Source organism: Perca flavescens, chromosome 6, assembly GCF_004354835.1.
Source record: "Perca flavescens isolate YP-PL-M2 chromosome 6, PFLA_1.0, whole genome shotgun sequence".
Classification (NCBI taxonomy): Eukaryota; Metazoa; Chordata; class Actinopteri; order Perciformes; family Percidae; genus Perca; species Perca flavescens.
Genome location: NC_041336.1, coordinates 2992404 through 3011740, shown reverse-complemented (window position 1 = coordinate 3011740; position 19337 = coordinate 2992404). Strand labels below are relative to the sequence as shown.

The following is a 19337-nucleotide window of genomic DNA, read 5'->3' as shown; positions in this document are numbered from 1 at the left end:
GGTGCTCAAACACCTGCTGGTGGGCCTGGTTCTGGTGGCGCTGGACTTCCTGGTGTTCTGGATGATGGATCAGGTGCACCACCAGGTGAAGGGGGACGTCTTGGCCAGAGGTGAGCAGAGGTGAAATGTAACTAAGTACTTGTACTTCAGTACCAAATGTTGAGGTATTTTGTACTTTAACTTGAGTCCTTTTCTTTTCATGCCACTTTCTACTTCTACAACACTACATTCATCTGTTCCAGCTTTAGTTACTAGTTACTTTAGTTACAGCTTTAGTTACTAGTTACTTTAGTTGCTCCACTACATTCATCTGTTCCAGCTTTAGTTACTAGTTACTTTAGTTACTCCACTACATTCATCTGTTCCAGCTTTAGTTACTTTAGTTACAGCTTTAGTTACTAGCTACTTTAGTTACTCCACTACATTCATCTGTTCCAGCTTTAGTTACTTTAGTTACAGCTTTAGTTACTAGCTACTTTAGTTACTCCGCTACATTCATCTTTTCCAGCTTTAGTTACTAGTTACTTTAGTTACTCCGCTACATTCATCTGTTACAGCTTTAGTTACTAGTTACTTTAGTTACTCCACTACATTCATCTGTTCCAGCTTTAGTTACTAGTTACTTTAGTTACAGCTTTAGTTACTAGTTACTTTAGTTACTCCACTACATTCATCTGTTCCAGCTTTAGTTACTAGTTACTTTAGTTACAGCTTTAGTTACTAGCTACTTTAGTTACTCCGCTACATTAATCTTTTCCAGCTTTAGTTACTAGTTACTTTAGTTACTCCGCTACATTCATCTGTTACAGCTTTAGTTACTAGTTACTTTAGTTACTCCGCTACATTCATCTGTTACAGCTTTAGTTACTAGTTACTTTAGTTACTCAGCTACATTCATCTGTTCCAGCTTTAGTTACTAGTTACTTTACTTGCTCCACTACATTCATCTGTTCCAGCTTTAGTTACTAGTTACTTTAGTTACTCCACTACATTCATCTGTTACAGCTTTAGTTACTAGTTACTTTAGTTACTCCGCTACATTAATCTATTACAGCTTTAGTTACTAGTTACTTTAGTTACTTTAGTTACTAGTTACTCCACTACATTCATCTGTTACAGCTTTAGTTACTTTAGTTACTAGTTAATTTAGTTACTAATTACTTTAGTCACTAGTTACTTTAGTTACTCCACTACATTCATCTTTTCCAGCTTTAGTTACTAGTTACTTTAGTTCCAGCTTTAGTTACTAGTTACTTTAGTTACTCTGCTACATTCATCTGTTCCAGCTTTAGTTACTAGTTACTTTAGTTACTCCTCTACATTCATCTGTTCCAGCTTTAGTTGCTAGTTACTTTAGTTACTCCTCTACATTCATCTGTTCCAGCTTTAGTTACTAGTTACTTTAGTTACTCCGCTACATTCATCAGTTCCAGCTTTAGTTACTAGTTACTTTAGTTACTCCGCTACATTCATCTGTTCCAGCTTTAGTTACTAGTTACTTTAGTTACTCCGCTACATTCATCAGTTCCAGCTTTAGTTACTAGTTACTTTAGTTACTCCGCTACATTCATCTGTTCCAGCTTTAGTTACTAGTTACTTTAGTTACTCCTCTACATTCGTCTGTTACAGCTTTAGTTACTAGTTACTTTAGTTACTCCACTACATTCATCTGTTCTAGCTTTAGTTACTAGTTACTTTAGTTACTCCTCTACATTCATCAGTTCCAGCTTTAGTTACTAGTTACTTTAGTTACTCCACTACATTCATCTGTTACAGCTTTAGTTACTTAGTTAGTACTTTTACTGCAGTAAAGGATCTTAATACTTCTTCCAGCGCTGTTTAAAGCCCAGAGGAGGTGTGACGGTCTTATTTTAGCTCTGTGGTTCAGGGTATCGGTACCTTTACTTATCCCTCCTGTTGTCCTCTGGGTCTAATTTTACCCATTTTCAAAATGTTTCTATATCAGAAACATTTTCAACCAAATTGTCCAAAAAAAGTAACGTGGATGGTTCTATACAACCGTTACTCTTTACAAGTAAAATAAAAGATAAGTTCACTACTTTCTTTGAATTTGGGTGTGTTATTACATTTTATAGCATTTGAAATTTTTTGCGGGGGAAAAAACAACAAAAACGTAAAAAAAAAGAAAAAAAAAGTCCAGAAAAATCAACAAAAACATCGAAAATTTGGCACAAAAAAAAAATGGGGAAAAAAGTGACAAAAACATCTGAAAAAGTGACCAAAAAGTCAGAAAAAAATGATCAAAAAGTCAGAAAAAAAGTGACCAAAAACATCGGAAAAAAGTGACGGAAAGTTTTGAAAAAAGGTCACCAAAAAAAGTTTTGAAATTATAAATTTTGACCCAGAAAAAAACAAAAGTTCATAATCAATGGTAGGACAACACAAGGGTTAAGTAAAGGATCTGAATACTTCGTCTTCTTCTTGCTGGAGGCAAGGCAGCAGCTGATTCGGAGCGGTGGTAACCATGGTAACCAGTGTCCCCCAAATCGGCAGCGCCGGTGACGGTGACGCTGCAGGTGAACGGGTCGGGCTACGCCTCGGACATCTTCCGAGACCTGGTGGCTTCGTTCTCCGTCCTGCAGCGAGGGAACGTCACCGTGATCAGCAGGAAGTGTCTGCTGCCTCCGTCGGAGCCGGACTACCTCGGCTGCTTCGTCCTGGGTGAGGCCACACAGGAAGTGACATCATAGTGTAGTGTATTTGGTAGCGATGCTGTAATGTTGTGTGGTGAGGAATCCGCCGACATTATAAAGGTTTATTTACATAAAAGAAATCAGCATCAATTGACAAGTCCTGCAGAGCCCGGAGAGGACCTGTTTTCCCAATTCTCCAGTGGTCCTCTAAAGTTCTTTGTTCCAAACTATACTTGATAAATTCGGGTGGGATCAATAATTGACCAATGGCTACAAGCCAACTGGCCTTCTTTTCAACAATGACATCTGTACCTTTACAGATGTTTGCAGAGAGGTGTCCTCTGTCCTCTCTAAAGTTCATCTGAGTTCTCCTGTCGAATCTTAGATACCAGTCATATAAAGCTTAAATACGAGTTATAGAATGATCAGATAAAATAGGATGACAATACACCTCAATAGCCTTGTGTTTTTTTTTTGTTCAACCCCTTCTGTACAACATTTGACCCGTTTTTCTAAAATGTTTTCTACACCCAACGTGACATCACGACATCCATCCATCTTCGTCCGCTTATCCGGTGTCGGGTCGCGTGGGGAGCAGCTCCAGCAGGGGACCCCAAACTTCCCTTTCCCGAGCAACATTAACCAGCTCCGACCAGGGCCAGGTTGGAGATATAATCCCTCCACCTAGTCCTGGGTCTTCCCCGAGGCCTCCTCCCAGCTGGACCTCCCTCCACCTAGTCCTGGGTCTTCCCCGAGGCCTCCTCCCAGCTGGACGTGCCTGGAACACCTCCAGGCACCAGATGCCCGAACCACCTCAACTGGCTCCTTTCAACGCGAAGGAGCAGCGGCTCTACTCCGAGCTCCTCATGGATGACTGAGCTTCTCACCCTATCTCTAAGGGAGACGCCAGCCACCCTCCTGAGGAAACCCATTTCGGCCGCTTGTACCCTGGATCTCGTTCTTTCGGTCATGACCCAGCCTTCATGACCATAGGTGAGGGTAGGAACGAAAACTGACCGGTAGATCGAGAGCTTTGCCTTCTGGCTCAGCTCTCTTTTCGTCACAAAGGTGCGATAGATTGAATGTAATACCGCACCCGCTGCGCCGATTCTCCGAGCAATCTCCCGCTCCATTGTCCCCTCACTCGCGAACAAAATCCCAAGGTACTTGAACTCCTTCACTTGGGGTAAGGACTCATTCCCTACCTGGAGTAGGCACTCCATCGGTTTCCTGCTGAGAACCATGGCCTCAGATTTAGAGGTGCTGATCCTCATCCCAACCACTTCACACTCGGTTGCGAACCGATCCAGTGAGTGCTGAAGGTCGCAGGCCGATGATGCCATCAGGACCACATCATCTGCAAAGAGCAGCAATGAGATCCCCAGCCCACCAAACTGCAACCCCTCCCCACCCCGACTACGCCTCGATATCCTGTCCATAAATGTTACAAACAGGATTGGTGACAAAGCGCAGCCCTGGTGGAGGCCAACCCTCACCTGAAACGAGTCCGACTTACTGCCGAGAACCCGGACACAGCTCTCACTTTGGTCGTACAGAGATTGGATGGCCCTGAGAAGAGACCCCCTCACCCCATACTCCCGCAGCACCTCCCACAGTGACCAGGTCATACGCCTTCTCCAGATCCACAAAACACATGTAGACCGGTTGGGCATACTCCCAGGCTCCCTCCAGGATCCTTGCGAGAGTGAAAATCTGGTCCGTTGTTCCACGACCAGGACGGAATCCACATTGTTCCTCTTCAACCCGAGGTTCGACTATCGGCCGAACCCTCCTTTCCAGCACCTTGGAGTAGACTTTACCAGGGAGGCTGAGAAGTGTGATGCCCCTGTAATTGGCACACACCCTCTGGTCCCCCTTTTTAAAAAGGGGAACCACCACCCCAGTCTGCCACTCCTTTGGCACCGTCCCAGACTTCCACGCAATGTTGAAGAGGCGTGTCAACCAGGACAGCCCCTCCACACCCAGAGCCTTGAGCATTTCTGGACGGATCTCATCAATCCCCGGGGCTTTGCCACTGTGGAGTTGTTTGACTACATCAGTGACTTCCGCCTGGGAAATCGACGACAATCCCCCATTATCCTCCAGCTCTGCCTCTAACATAGAGGGCGTATTAGTCGGATTCAGGAGTTCCTCAAAGTGCTCCTTCCACCGCCCTATTACCTCCTCAGTTGAGGTCAACAGTATCCCATCCTTACTGTACACAGCTTGGATGGTTCCCCGCTTCCCCCTCCTGAGGTGGCGAACAGTTTTCCAGAAGCACTTTGGTGCCGACCGGAAGTCCTTCTCCATGTCTTCTCCAAACTTCTCCCACACCCGCTGCTTTGCCTCTTTCACGGCAGAGGCTGCAGCCCTTTGGGCCCTTCGGTACCCTGCAACTGCCTCCGGAGTCCTCCGGGATAACATATCCCGGAAAGACTCCTTCTTCAGACGGACGGCTTCCCTGACCACTGGTGTCCACCACGGTGTTCGTGGGTTACCGCCCCTTGAGGCACCTAAGACCCTAAGACCACAGCTCCTCGCCGCAGCTTCAGCAATGGAAACTTTGAACATTGTCCACTCGGGTTCAATGCCCCCAGCCTCCACAGGAATGCACGAAAAGCACAAGTACACTTATGAGCATCCCTATGTTCGAACATGGTGTTCGTTATAGACAATCCATGACTAGCACAGAAGTCCAACAACAAACAACCACTCTGGTTTAGATCAGGGAGGCCGTTCCTCCCAATCACGCCTCTCCAGGTGTCTCCATCATTGCCCACGTGCGCGTTGAAGTTCCCCAGCAGAACTATGGAGTCCCCCACTGGAGCCCCATACAGGACTCCACTCAATGTCTCCAAGAAGGCCGAATACTCCGAACTCCTGTTTGGTGCATATGCACAAACAACAGTCAGAGTTTTCCCCCCCACAACCCGCAGGCGTAGGACCCTCTCCTCCACCGGGGTAAACTCCAACGTAGCGGCGCTCAGCCGGGGGCTTGTGAGTATCGCCACACCCGCCCGGCGCCTCACACCCTGGGCAACTCCGGAGAAGAAAAGAGTCCAACACCTATCCAGGAGTATGGTTCCAGAACCAAGACTGTGCGTGAGAGGTAAGCCCCACCAGATCTAACCGTAGCGCCCACCTCCCGCACCAGTTCCGGCTCCTTCCCCCACAGAGAGGTGACGCTCCACGTCCCCAGAGCCAGCGTCTGCCGCCCGGGTCTGGTCCGTCGAGGCCCCTGACCTTCACTGCCACCTGTGTAGCTCAGACCGTAGGCGCCGATTTATGTTTTCCTTCATGGGTGCTTGCAAGCACACACCTTTTTTAAAGTGCCCATATGCCGATTATGAAAAAATCACTTTTTCTGGTGATTTGGGGTGTTATTTTGTGTCTCTGGTGCCTCCACACACACATACACTTTGAAAATAAACCCATCCATGGTGTTCTGAGTGAGATATGGTTTCTGTCCTGCCTTCAGTTTCCTGGTGAGCTGGTCAAAATCGGCTCACAATCCGAAACGAGCTGGCTTACCACAACCGTTAGCTCGTAGCGTTAGCATTTGGTCGCAGTCTGGAGCCCTGAATATGATCCGCCGTGTATTTTATTTTGAAAATTAACCGGATATTTATTTTGTTTCTGTGCTCGACTTCCTGTCCCGTACTATCTGCCGTGTGCTGAATTGCTGCGGAGCTCTCCTTCGTCCGTCAACAATAGAAGCTCTGCGTATCTGCTGCGGACTGAAGGAACTGGGACGGAGTCGGGACGCAGACGTTCTGCAGTCTGTGGAAATACACAGATTGACTTTAATGGAAACCTAATGACTCCATCGACGTTCCACAGACGTTCCCCATCCAGTGGAAATTGCCGGTCAGGCAGGCAGTGTGTACGCTCTAACCTGTTAACATGGGAGCCGAAATATCAACGGACACGCCACGCGGCTGACACGCTCGCGCGACACTTCCAGCGTGTAACCGGCCTTAGGAAATGGACAGCTGCCGACACGAACCACTGATTAAAATTACAAGTGGCTCAAAATAAGGCTGCTAGACTGGTCCTTGGTTGTTCTTTGAGAACTAGTGTTGCAGAAATGCATGAACGTCTTGCTTGGCTGGTGGTCAAGCACAGACTATCTGCTAATATGTTAGGATATTTTCATAGAATTATTAACACTCGGATTCCAAAATTTCTTTATGACAATATAATTTACTATTCAGATATGCATTCACATTACACAAGAGGGGCGAATAGTCGACAGATTTCTTTACCCCTACCTAAATCTGACTCTATGAAGAGGACCGTGTTTTATAGGTCAATTGTGTTTTGGAACAATCTTCCAGTTGGGGTTCGGGATATCAAGGGAAAAACTGGTTTTAAAAAAAAAGACTAAGACTATATTTGTTTTCAACATCATAATATTGTCTGGATTGGCTGAGAGTTGTTGTATAACGTGCTATGTTGTTTTGTATTATTTTACTATTATTCTAATCAGTACTTTTTGTATTGTTATTTTTTATGTGTATTAATATATGATATTTTTGTGAGTAATTGTGATTGTAATTACTCACATATACGTTTTGTATGTATTGTTTGGACCCCAGGAAGACTAGCTGTCGTCTCGGCGGCGGCTAATGGGGATCCTTTTAAATAAACAAATAAACGAACGCACACACGCCATAATAAAGCCGTAAAGGAGGCTGTCTTTCAACTCAGGACAGCGCCACTTCTCATAGATACAGACAGGATCGGAGATGAGAAGTTTAACTGACGCATAACAGCGATCTAGCCTGGTGAGACCCTCCTGATCTGGTGAGACCCTCCTGATCTGGCGGGACCCTCCTGATCTGGTGAGAACCTCCTGATCTGGCGGGACCCTCCTGATCTGGTGAGACCCTCCTGATCTGGTGAGACTGTCCTGATCTGGTGAGACTGTCCTGATCTGGTGAGACCCTCCTGATCTGGTGAGACCCTCCTGATCTGGTGAGACCCTCCTGATCTGGTGAGACCCTCCTGATCTGGTGAGAACCTCCTGATCTGGTGAGACTGTCCTGATCTGGTGAGACCCTCCTGATCTGGTGAGACTGTCCTGATCTGGTGAGACCCTCCTGATCTGGCAAGCTCCAGTTCTCTCCTCTCAGATCAGTCTGGCATCTTGAGATTAGAGAACATTTGGAGCCGTTCGCCAAACGACCGACCAATCAGCGTTGGTTTTGAGGTGGGTTAGGTGGTGATAGACAGATGGTTTATCCAATCAGCTAACCAGGATTTTCAGACAGCGGTAGCCCTAATTCTGTTAGCCGCTTGCTAATGCTTTTTCCTCTTGGATCCTTCTTTTGGAATATGGACCAGGAACCTGAAATGGGGCCTTTTATTCTTTTATTCCTAAATTCTCGTTACACAAACGGCAAATCTCCTTTACTGACATGTTGCTAGCCTGCTGAGCTAACGAGCTATGCTTGGCCTGCAGCAGCAGCAGCAGGGGTAGCCTGGCTTGTGGTTGTATTTTCATACGCTTCGTTGATCTGATTGGTTGATTTGGCCCGTCTATCACCAACTATAGGTGGTGATAGACAGATGGTTTATCCAATCAGCTAACCAGTATTTCCTCCCCTTCCCAAAAGGAAAGTTCCCAGATGGATAGAGCGAGCAAATGGGAAGCGATCCATCTGGTGGACTCAGGTTAACAGCGATCAGCTTCGTGGGAAATTATAAATCAATGCCACCGACAGAACCAATCACACTATGACAGACGCTCCACTAAGCACCACTTGCAATGTTTAATTTTAAATGAATGTAAAAATTACCTGGCAGTCTGGCACACGTGGGTGCTCGGTATTTTCCGTGGGTGCTCGAGCTCCGGAGCACCCACGGAGTATATGCTCCTATGAACACGACTTTTGCGTAAACATGCTGAACAAGTGGTGTATGTCTACGCTGTATACAGCGGACGTAAACATACACACCACTTTCTACAAGTGCCGTGTTGTCGTGGCGTTCTGGTTGGTGTGTCTGGGTCTTTTGGAGGGGGTGGTATGGAAGCCTGGTTGTGTTTTGACTGCTTGTGTTTGTGTGTCAGGGTTCCTGCTGGGTCTGGCTCTGCTGATCGCTCTGTTCGGAGGTCTCGTGCAGCGCTGCAGACGACTCGTCTGCGCTTCATATCATCCAGAGAGAGAGCTGGTACACACACACACACACACACACAGACCCATGCACACATGCAAGCACACAGACCCATACACACAGAAACAGAAACACACAAATGCACACATACACAAGCAAGCATGCACACACACAGTTACATACACAGACACACACACACACGCAAACGCACACACATGCACGCACGTACATATACACAAGCAAGCATGCACACACATACAGTTACGTACACAGACAAATACACATGCGCACACACACACACACACACACACACACACACACACACACACACACACACACACACACACACACAGTTAAACACACAGACAAAGACACACACACACACAGGCTTTTATTTTGGCATCTTTCCCCACCTGCTTATGTTTCCTTGGAGGATTTTTTTTGGAACGAATGCCAGAGACACAAAGATGATGTAATCTGATCCTGACATCATCACACTGAAGATCAGGTCAAATGTAAGCCCCGCCCCCTTTTGTCACAGTAAAGGTGTTTGACAGACCGACAGGAGCAGTTGTGGGTGAACGTTCACGTAGCAGGAAGGTATGTGAAGAATCTGCAGAATGAGTCGGAGGCTCTGCAGGTCTGAACAGATCCACCTGAGACTGAGAGTCCAGACCCCCTTTGAGTCACAGCAACTCTCCATAAATCCTTGACAAAGCAACAACCTGGACCCTATTTCCCCCCAGCAGTGGTGTCTTAAGTGACTTATGTGAACAACAATCTCTGAAGTTGGTCCAGACAAATGTTCAGCATCAGTCAGCATCCCCACGTACACATCAGGACTTTTATCATCGTAAAACACACTTCATTCAAAGTGGACAGAAACTAAATAAAACTACCAAAAGCCATCTTGGTTCATCTTTCCACTGTTCCCACAATCACCACTCTGGTTTGGTTGAAATAAACCCTTAATTCACCCATTTATATGTGGAGATATGCTGGCTCTATACATGCTAAAAGTCCTGATTATTTACATGGAGTCTGGTGGAGATATGCTGGCTCTATACACGCTAAAAGTCCTGATTATTTACATGGAGTCTGGTGGAGATATGCTGGCTCTATACACGCTAAAAAGTCCTGATTATTTACATGGAGTCTGGTGGAGATATGCTGGCTCTATACGCTTAAAAGTCCTGATTATTTACATGGAGTCTGGTGGAGATATGCTGGCTCTATACACGCTAAAAGTCCTGATTATTTACATGGAGTCTGGTGGAGATATGCTGGCTCTATACACGCTAAAAGTCCTGATTATTTACATGGAGTCTGGTGGAGATATGCTGGCTCTATACGCGCTAAAAGTCCTGATTATTTACATGGAGTCTGGTGGAAATATGCTGGCTCTATACACGCTAAAAGTCCTGATTATTTACATGGAGTCAGGTGGAGATATGCTGGCTCTATACACACTAAAAGTCCTGATTATTTACATGGAGTCTGGTGGAAATATGCTGGCTCTATACATGCTAAAAGTCCTGATTATTTACATGGAGTCTGGTGGAGATATGCTGGCTCTATACACACTAAAAGTCCTGATTATTTACATGGAGTCAGGTGGAGATATGCTGGCTCTATACACACTAAAAGTCCTGATTATTTACATGGAGTCTGGTGGTAATATGCTGGCTCTATACACGCTTAAACTAAAAGGATCTTACTCTTTAACTAAAAGGTCTATCTCTGTAGGATCCATCCCATAATGTTGTCAGACACTTGGGAGCAGCAACAACAGAACTTTTAGTGGATGCTGACTGCTGCTGAACATTAGTCCTGTAGAGTTATATTACAGCTCGGTTCTTGCTTAACACTGGACTACGTAAACATGGGACCATAGGGTCCAGGTTGAAAAAAAAAACCAAAGCTTTAAAGTGCTGCATGCCAAGATGAAATAGAGCACTTCAGAGATAAAGACTCTTATCTCTGAACTGCTCTATTTCATCTCATTCAGAGCAAACCTGCGTTGCTTTGAGGATCCTCAGAATCTGAAAGAATGTGTGGAGAAAGAAAGTGAAAGCCTAACACTGACGAGGGTTAGGGTGTGTGTGGTTGTTCATCAGGAGAGGATCTGGTTCCTCCGGCAGCAGATCCTGGATCAGAGGCGGGCGGAGGGGAGAGCGCTAAGAACGACTGAAGGAGGAGGAGGAGGAGGAGGAGGAGGAGGAGGAGGAGGAGGAGGAGGAGGAGGGAGCCGCCTTCAAACTCTCCTGCTGAGGTACAAACATGTTGTCTCGTCCATTGTCCAGAGTCAGAGCTCAACAGTCATTCAGCTTCACAGAAACCACAGATAGGGTCCTATCTCGCACCTGGCCCGGCCCGACCCAAGTCTCTTTGCTAGTTTAAGACTGACCCAGTTGTCAGTTTCCCATCCAGCATGCTGGTCTTACAGAGAGGTGTGTTCAGGTGCATTCTGGGCGTGCTGGTCTTACAGAGAGGTGTGTTCAGGTGCATTCTGGGCGTGCTGGTCTTACAGAGAGGTGTGTTCAGGTGCATTCTGGGCGTGCTGGTCTTACAGGGAGGTGTGTTCAGGTGCATTCTGGGCTTGCTGGTCTTACAGGGAGGTGTGTTCAGGTGCATTCTGGGCGTGCTGGTCTTACAGGGAGGTGTGTTCAGGTGCATTCTGGCCGTGCTGGTCTTACAGGGAGGTGTGTTCAGGTGCATTCTGGGCTTGCTGGTCTTACAGGGAGGTGTGTTCAGGTGCATTCTGGGCGTGCCGGTCTTACAGGGAGGTGTGTTCAGGTGCATTCTGGGCGTGCCGGTTTTACAGCGAGGTGTGTTCAGGTGCATTCTGGGAGTATTGCTATCTGGGGCAGCGGGAAGTGATGGCACCATTGACCAACAAAAAACGGGTCTAAAGTAAATAACGCAGCATTTCATTGTTATTTTAACAGAGCATTAGTAAAATGCTCTTAGGCTCATGCACAGCGCACACACACTATGCTTGTTATACACACACACACACACACACACACACACACACGCAGCACACACACACACACACACACACACACACACGCAGAAGATTACCAATATAAAATATTATGGTGTAAATCCTCCATCATAACAGCAATGCTCCAAGGTCCAAGTGCGCCTGGCTTTTAAAGGGAATGGGAGATGATCTCTGATTGGTTGATGAATGGGAGATGATCTCTGATTGGTTGATTGCGTGTTATGCCCAAAACACACCTCTGATTAATGAAGACACTAAGGACAACCCTTTAGGACCAGGCGCCCGGCACACAGACCCTTTTTTACTGCCGTTAAACTATCAAAAGTGGATTTGGACACGCCCTAAACACACCTTCACCAGGCGCTCCACGCTGTGCTCTGAGATCATTAAAATAGGGCCCTGAGACTTTGTAATTCATAAAACCCTCAAAAGTAACAGCATTCACTAAAAGAAAGAGGAGCAGATAAGGTCCATCATGTTACAGTGAGGAAACACCACAGTCAACGTTCTCAGCAGGTGGTTTTAAATGAAGTGTGTGTGTGTGTGTGTGTGTGTGTGTGTGTGTGTGTGTGTGTGTGTGTGTGTGTGTGTGTGTGTGTGTGTGTGTGTGTGTGTGTGTGTGTCTCTCTCTCTCTCTCTCTCTCAGGTTACCTGGAGGGTCTTACCTGTCTCACCTGCTGGGTCTGTCGTCAGTCAGCTGTCTGTTCTGTGGCGAGGCGCTGAGACCCGAGGACGACAACACGACAGCCTGTGATGTCCCCCAGTGTCCAGGTACAGACCCAGACCCAGACCAGGGGGAGTCAAACTCAACTTCACTTCAACTTAGGGCTGGGCGATAGGGAGAAAATCAGATATCATCATATTCTTGACCACATACCTCGATATCGATATTGCGACGATATTTTAGGGTTGACAATTGGTGCTTTAAAGTGCCCATATTATGAAAAAAACACTTTTTCTGGTGATTTGGGGAGTTATTTTGTGTCTCTGGTGCTTCCACACACATACACACTTTGAAAAACATCCATCCATGGTGTTTTGAGTGAGATCTGGTTTCTGAATGTGTCCTGCCTTCTGCCGTCCTGTCTCCTGGTGAGCTGGTCAAAATCGCAGCAATTAGCATGCTAACGCTAGCATGCTACGTCGTTCTCAATAGCAAAGCACTGCTACAACACACACAAGTTCACCATAATCTACAAAAGAAATACTTACATGTGCACCATCCTTTAGAAGAAGTCTCCCAGCTGATCCTGCCTTGGAACTGACCAAAGTTGGAGAAACAGCCTTTCTTTTACTGTCTCTAGAGTTAGCTAGCTGACATGATCTACATCTGAGCTACTGAGCATGTGCAAGTTCAATCAAAGATAGTACAGAAGAAGAAGAAAAGAGGTCTCACTCTGTAGCTAAAACAGAAACCAGGTGAAAAGAGGATTGGCAGCAGTGAGAGAGAGCTGTGCAGTACAACTAAAATAAGGTGTTTTTTGAAAATTAAACCATGTAAACCTATTCTGGTACAACCTTAAAATACAGTTATGACCCTGAAAATGAGCAGAATATGGGCGCTTTAACAAAATGTCTTCACACTTAAATTTTAGATAAACTAGTGCTGTGCCCGTTGAAAACGGGCTGATTACTTGGCCTGTGGTGTTGCTGCTTGTAGAATTTATCACAACCAAAGTGTTACCCAAAATGACTTAACAGAAGGACCCTGAACCACTTAATATGCACCTCCCCTGTATAGTCTACTATCTGTTGACTTATGCTGCGTTCCAGGCAACCCGTAACTCGTGTTTTCACCACCTTCTACCCGTGAAAGTGTCCTGGAACGGCAGTCAAACCAGTAACTTACTACTTGTGACCTCGTACCAGGTCGTTGTACTCCCAGTTACAGTTTTTGACATCGCACACACATTAACAACAATGGCAACCCCCGTTGATGCTGTACAGACGCCATTTATTAACAGTGATAAGTAGAAATAAACAGCCATACAGTACAGGCCAAAAGTTTGGACACACCTTCTCATTCAATGCGTTTCCTTTTTATTTTCATGACTATTTACATTGTAGATTCTCACTGAAGGCATCAAAACTATGAATGAACACATATGGAATTATGTACTTAACAAAAAAGTGTGAAATAACTGAAAACATGTCTTATATTTTAGATTCTTCAAAGTAGTCACCCTTTGCTTTTTATTAATAAGGGAAATAATTCCACTAATGAACCCTGACAAAGCACACCTGTGAAGGTAAAACCATTTCAGGTGACTACCTCATGAAGCTCATTGAGAGAACACCAAGGGTTTGCAGAGTTATCAAAAAAAACAAAGGGTGACTACTTTGAAGAATCTAAAATATAAGACATGTTTTCAGTTATTTCACATAAGTACATAATTCCATATGTGTTCATTCATAGTTTTGATGCCTTCAGTGAGAAAAATCAAGAAAGACATTGAATGAGAAGGTGTGTCCAAACTTTTGGCCTGTACTGTAAATAGGCAACGTAAAGTAACCTAGATAGCTAACGTCAACGTTAGGTAGCAGCTAGCTAACGCTAGCTATAAGGGTTTGTGGTGACTTTGCCTGGAACGCTACCAAGTCGTGACTTGAAGTCGTAACTTACGGGCTAAAAACTGTGTCTGGAACGCAGCATTAGTGTAGGCTACGTCTACATCAGAGGAAGACATAGGCGCCGATACCGTGGATGCCAGCGACTAGAGCAGCAAAAGCCAATGTGTGCTTCTTTTACCTATATATTTAATGATATCTTTTGCATTTCTTATCCAAACAACATCAAACTTGGCACTGCACATACTCGTGCCCGTAGCAAGACACCTGTCAAGTTTGAAATCCATCGGACTAACGGTTCAAGAGATATGTGCTTAACACGCACCCACACAGACAGACAGACGTTCCTGCAATTATAGATAGATAATCATCAGTAATGTGGAGATAATGACTAAGTGGGAAAAAGGCAAATAATAGAACAGTTACAACAGTCTGGTAGGTTCAGAAAAGTACATCACTTTACTGTAATGCAGCCTTTAAAACTAGGAAAAGACACCTATGTCCTATCAGTCATATTCAACTTCACTAAGGGCCACGCTGGAATGAGAAAGTCACATCAAGGGCCAGACATGTTCGGGTTTATTGACGTGCTTTTATTTAGAAAAAGTCCAATATCTTTAATGACTCTGTGTCTCGTAAAGCTTTCTCACGTTCTCACAGTTCAGTCAATCAATCAGTTTAAAGTTCAGTTTCACAAGAAGTTCCTTATCCATCGTAGAGTTTAGCAAATCAAACAAAACACAGATTACATTTAGGTTGTGTGTGTGTGTGTGTGTGTGTGTGTGTGTGTGTGTCAACTGCTGCAGGGTCAGTGTGTGCGGCTAAAGTTACAGTCTGTTATCTGTCGGACTTCAGCTAAGTCAACAGTTAGATACTCCCTCAGCACACACGCACACACACTCACAGGTACACACACACAGACACACACACTCTCTCTCACACACACACACACAGAGGTACACACACTCACACACACACAGACAGAGACAGAGACAGAGGGAGAGAGAGAGACAGAGAGAGAGGGGGAGACACAGGGAGAAAGAGAGTCCAAACTGAGCTCCTTAATGTTGTCACACACATGAAAGACGATGAAGCAGCTCCGTGACAGTCAGTCCTCCACATCCTGTGCTCCACGTGTTGTTCCAGCTCTCGTCTTCTTTTACGAGCTGCTGCTTTTGTTTTTGCAGGCGTGTACTGTCGGCCGTGTTTCCTCAGTTTGAGAAACACGTGTGTCATCTGCGCGCGACCTCTGACCTTCCAGGAAGACGGCGAGGAGGAGCGGTGAGTGTCTCTAACCTCCACTGTCATGCCTCATAGCTGACCAACAGATTCAGACTCAGGGAGTCACATTAAAGTACCCGTATTATGAAAAAAACATCACTTTTTCTGGTGATTTGGGGTGTTATTTTGGGTCTCTGGTGCTTCCACACACATACACACTTTGAAATAAATCCATCCATGGTTTTCCGAGTGAGATCTGGTTTCTGAATGTGTCCTGCATTCAGTCTCCTGGTGAGCTGGTCAACATCTGTTCGGCTTTCTTAGGCACTATCCGAAACCAGGGGGGCTAGGGGGCTAACCGTTAGCATGCTAGCTCATTGTCAATGGAAAAACACTGCTACAACACACACTAGTTCACCCTAATCTCCAAAAGAACTACTTCCAAGTTGGAAGTGTGCCCTCGTTTAGAAGAAGTCTCCCGGCTAAGACTGAAGTTGGAGAAACAGCTAGCTAGCTCATGTAGTCCTTACCTAACCTAGCTACTGAGCATGTAGTCTTACCTAGCTACTGAACATGTAGTCTTACCTAGCTACTGAGCATGTAGTCTTACCTAGCTACTGAGCATGTAGTCTTACCTAGCTACTGAGCATGTAGTCTTTCCTAGCTACTGAACATGTAGTCTTACCTAGCTACTGAGCATGTAGTCTTACTTAGCTACTGAACATGTAGTCTTACCTAGCTACTGAGCATGTAGTCCTTACCTAGCTACTGATCATGTAGTCTTACCTAGCTACTGAGCATGTAGTCTTACCTAGCTACTGAGCATGTAGTCTTACCTAGCTACTGAGCATTTAGGCTTACCTAGCTACTGAGCATGTAGTCCTTACCTAGCTACTGAGCATGTAGTCCTTACCTAGCTACTGAGCATGTAGTCTTACCTAGCTACTGAGCATGTAGTCTTACCTAGCTACTGAGCATTTAGGCTTACCTAGCTACTGAGCATGTAGTCCTTACCTAGCTACTGAGCATGTAGTCTTACCTAGCTACTGAGCATGTAGTCCTTACCTAGCTACTGAGCATTTAGGCTTACCTAGCTACTGAGCATGTAGTCTTACCTAGCTACTGAGCATGTAGTCCTTACCTAGCTACTGATCATGTAGTCTTACCTAGCTACTGAGCATGTAGTCTTACCTAGCTACTGAGCATTTAGTCTTACCTAGCTACTGAGCATGTAGTCTTACCTAGCTACTGAGCATGTAGTCTTACCTAGCTACTGAGCATGTAGTCTTACCTAGCTACTGAGCATGTGCGACTCCCAACAAAGATGTTACAGCAGTGAGATGTCTCACTCTGTAGCTAAAACAGAGACCTGAACACAGGGTGAAAAGAGGAGCTGCAGCAATGTGCAGTACAACAACAATATGGTGTTTTTAGAAAATTAAACCATGTAAACCTATTCTGGTACAACCTCAAAATACAATTATGAACCTGAAAATTAGCATAATATGGGCGCTTTAAAGATTATAATCTGAGGTGAATAGTAACTAAATACATTCACTCAAGTTCTGTACTAACAAACTCAAATAACATGTACTTTACTTTAGTGTTTCCATGTCCTGCTACATCTCAGAGGGCAATATTGGACTTTGAAACTAAACCTAATATTTCAGAGTAAATGGTCGAAACCAAAACATTTTATTATTTCATTCAGGGACTCCAGCGATGACGAGCAGCTGAACCAGATTCACATCGCTGACACACCACTGATGAAGAGGAGAGACGTCAGAGAGAGAGACAGCAGAGAGAGAGAGACGAGAGACGAGGGAGAGAGAGACAGCAGAGAGAGAGACAGCAGAGAGAGAGACGAGGGAGAGAGAGACATCATAGAGAGAGACGAGAGAGAGAGAGACAGGAGACTGGACTCTGACTCTGTCAGGTAGGCCGCTGCAGTACTTTGATCACCTGATGATTACTGTAGTAGTTGTATTAGTAGGAGATTATTTACGCCAATACCAGGGGCGGATCCACCGGGGTGGCATAGGGTGGCAAATGCCACCTTAACAGAAAGCCTTGCCACCCCTTCTGCCACCCTAGTTGGCAGCAACAAATTAAAAGTTACAGCCAATTTGACAATTTACGAGCTTGACTCTCCAATGCAACGGTTTGCTTCCCCTCTCACACATCTGCCACTCATCACCTGTGTCCTACCTTAATGCCTTTCCTGTGATAATGCCCCTTCTATCATACTTCTATCTCCTATTAAGTGAGATCACATTGTATGGTTACTTATTCCTAATAAGAACTGTTTCACATGAAACCTCAAATGCAGGACACTGATTGCATGAGATTAAGTTTGTCTGTGTGAGTTTGTAAATGGCAGCCTGTGCCCCTTTGTAGTGTGTACATACTATTTCTCATCACACTGTGATAACTGTGATTAAATTCAGTATATATACGTCTGCCATATGTTGCCACCCCTCAAAAATTCCTGCCCCCCTCTCACCACCCTATAAATGTTTTTCTAGTTCCGCCCCTGATCAATACTGAACACATAAACTGTAAGAAAGCTGCAGCAGATTGTGGAGGTTTTTACCTGCAGAGCTTGTGTTTTCCCACCTTGCCTGCTGTCAGTGAAGTGTCGGACGACAGCGAGGACTCCTTCTACTCCTCCAGAGGCCTCCATACCGTCATCGTACACGGACCGGACGAGCCCCCAAAACCTCCAGGATCCTGATCCAAAAACCATCTGCTGCTTTCAGCACAAAGGTCACTTTGTAATTAAAGTTATTAAGCATGAAATTGAATCGTGAAATCTAGTTTATTATACAGCAGAAAGACAGAAACAACAAGTCCTCTAAACCTTCTCAGGATATAGGTAGTTTATTTCTACATTTTCAAGGAAAAAGTGGTTCCCTCTAACCCCTCCCACAGGAGAGTTCTCCATTCTCATATCTAAACCATGTGGTTAACTTTGTGAAATGGTCCCAGTTTGGTTAGGTTAAGACACCAAAACTACTGAGTTAAATTGGTAAAAACATGGAGGTTTGGGTTCAAATCGGACCTGACTTCACTTCCTGAAGGTGACCACGTGATGCAGAACGTGACGGAGCTCCGTTTGGGCCCTAAAGTCTAAAAAAAACTCTGTTTCCTTTTCTCGGTCTCCTGGGGGAAAGTCCTGTTTGTTTGAAACACAGACACACACAAACACACACCCACACACACCCACACACCCACACACAGACACACAAACAAACAAACACATACACACACACACACACACACACACAGCGGAGTGTACTGACGTGTGGTGATGTAGGTCTTGGGGGTTTTCTAATCTTGTCCAAACTTTTTGATGATAGCTCTACTACTGCCCAAGTGAAGGAAATCAGTGTGTGTGTGTGTGTGTGTGTGTGTGTGTGTGTGTGTGTGTGTGTGTGTGTGTGTGTGTGTGTGTGTGGTGTGTGTGTGTGTGTGTGTGTGTGTGTGTGTAGGGGGGGGACTCTCAGCAGGAACAGTGTGTGTGTGTGCAGCCCTCCCTCTCACTCGGTCCCTGCTTGATTTCTCTGTCGGTCTCTCGTGAATTTTCAAAAGCTCAGCTGTGGACTGATCGATCATAGTGTGTGTGTGTGTGTGTGTGTGTGTGTGTGTGTGTGTGAAAATTAGTTGTTGAAAATTTGAAGAGCAAAATTCAGAGGCAAAAAAAATCCAGATATATAATTTCAATGCATAAATATTCAGAATGCAAGAAATTCAATGGCTTTTTAATTTCA

General features: G+C 45.2%; 1 protein-coding gene across 1 annotated transcript in view; it reads left to right on the top strand.

Annotated features, from left to right (window-relative positions):
- dcst2 (DC-STAMP domain containing 2) overlaps positions 1-18366 on the top strand; it is a 38240-nt gene extending 19874 nt beyond the window's left edge. Inside the window, exons 10-18 of the mRNA XM_028579805.1 lie at positions 1-110; positions 2515-2682; positions 8728-8828; positions 10889-10975; positions 11018-11043; positions 12425-12549; positions 15534-15627; positions 17279-17503; positions 18199-18366. The exon at positions 1-110 is cut by the window's left edge and continues 55 nt beyond it. Coding sequence (XP_028435606.1) covers positions 1-110; positions 2515-2682; positions 8728-8828; positions 10889-10975; positions 11018-11043; positions 12425-12549; positions 15534-15627; positions 17279-17503; positions 18199-18301 — 1039 coding nt within the window. The 3' untranslated portion in view covers positions 18302-18366. The remainder of the gene's footprint in view (positions 111-2514; positions 2683-8727; positions 8829-10888; positions 10976-11017; positions 11044-12424; positions 12550-15533; positions 15628-17278; positions 17504-18198) is intronic.
- The last annotated feature ends 971 nt before the right edge of the window (positions 18367-19337 follow it).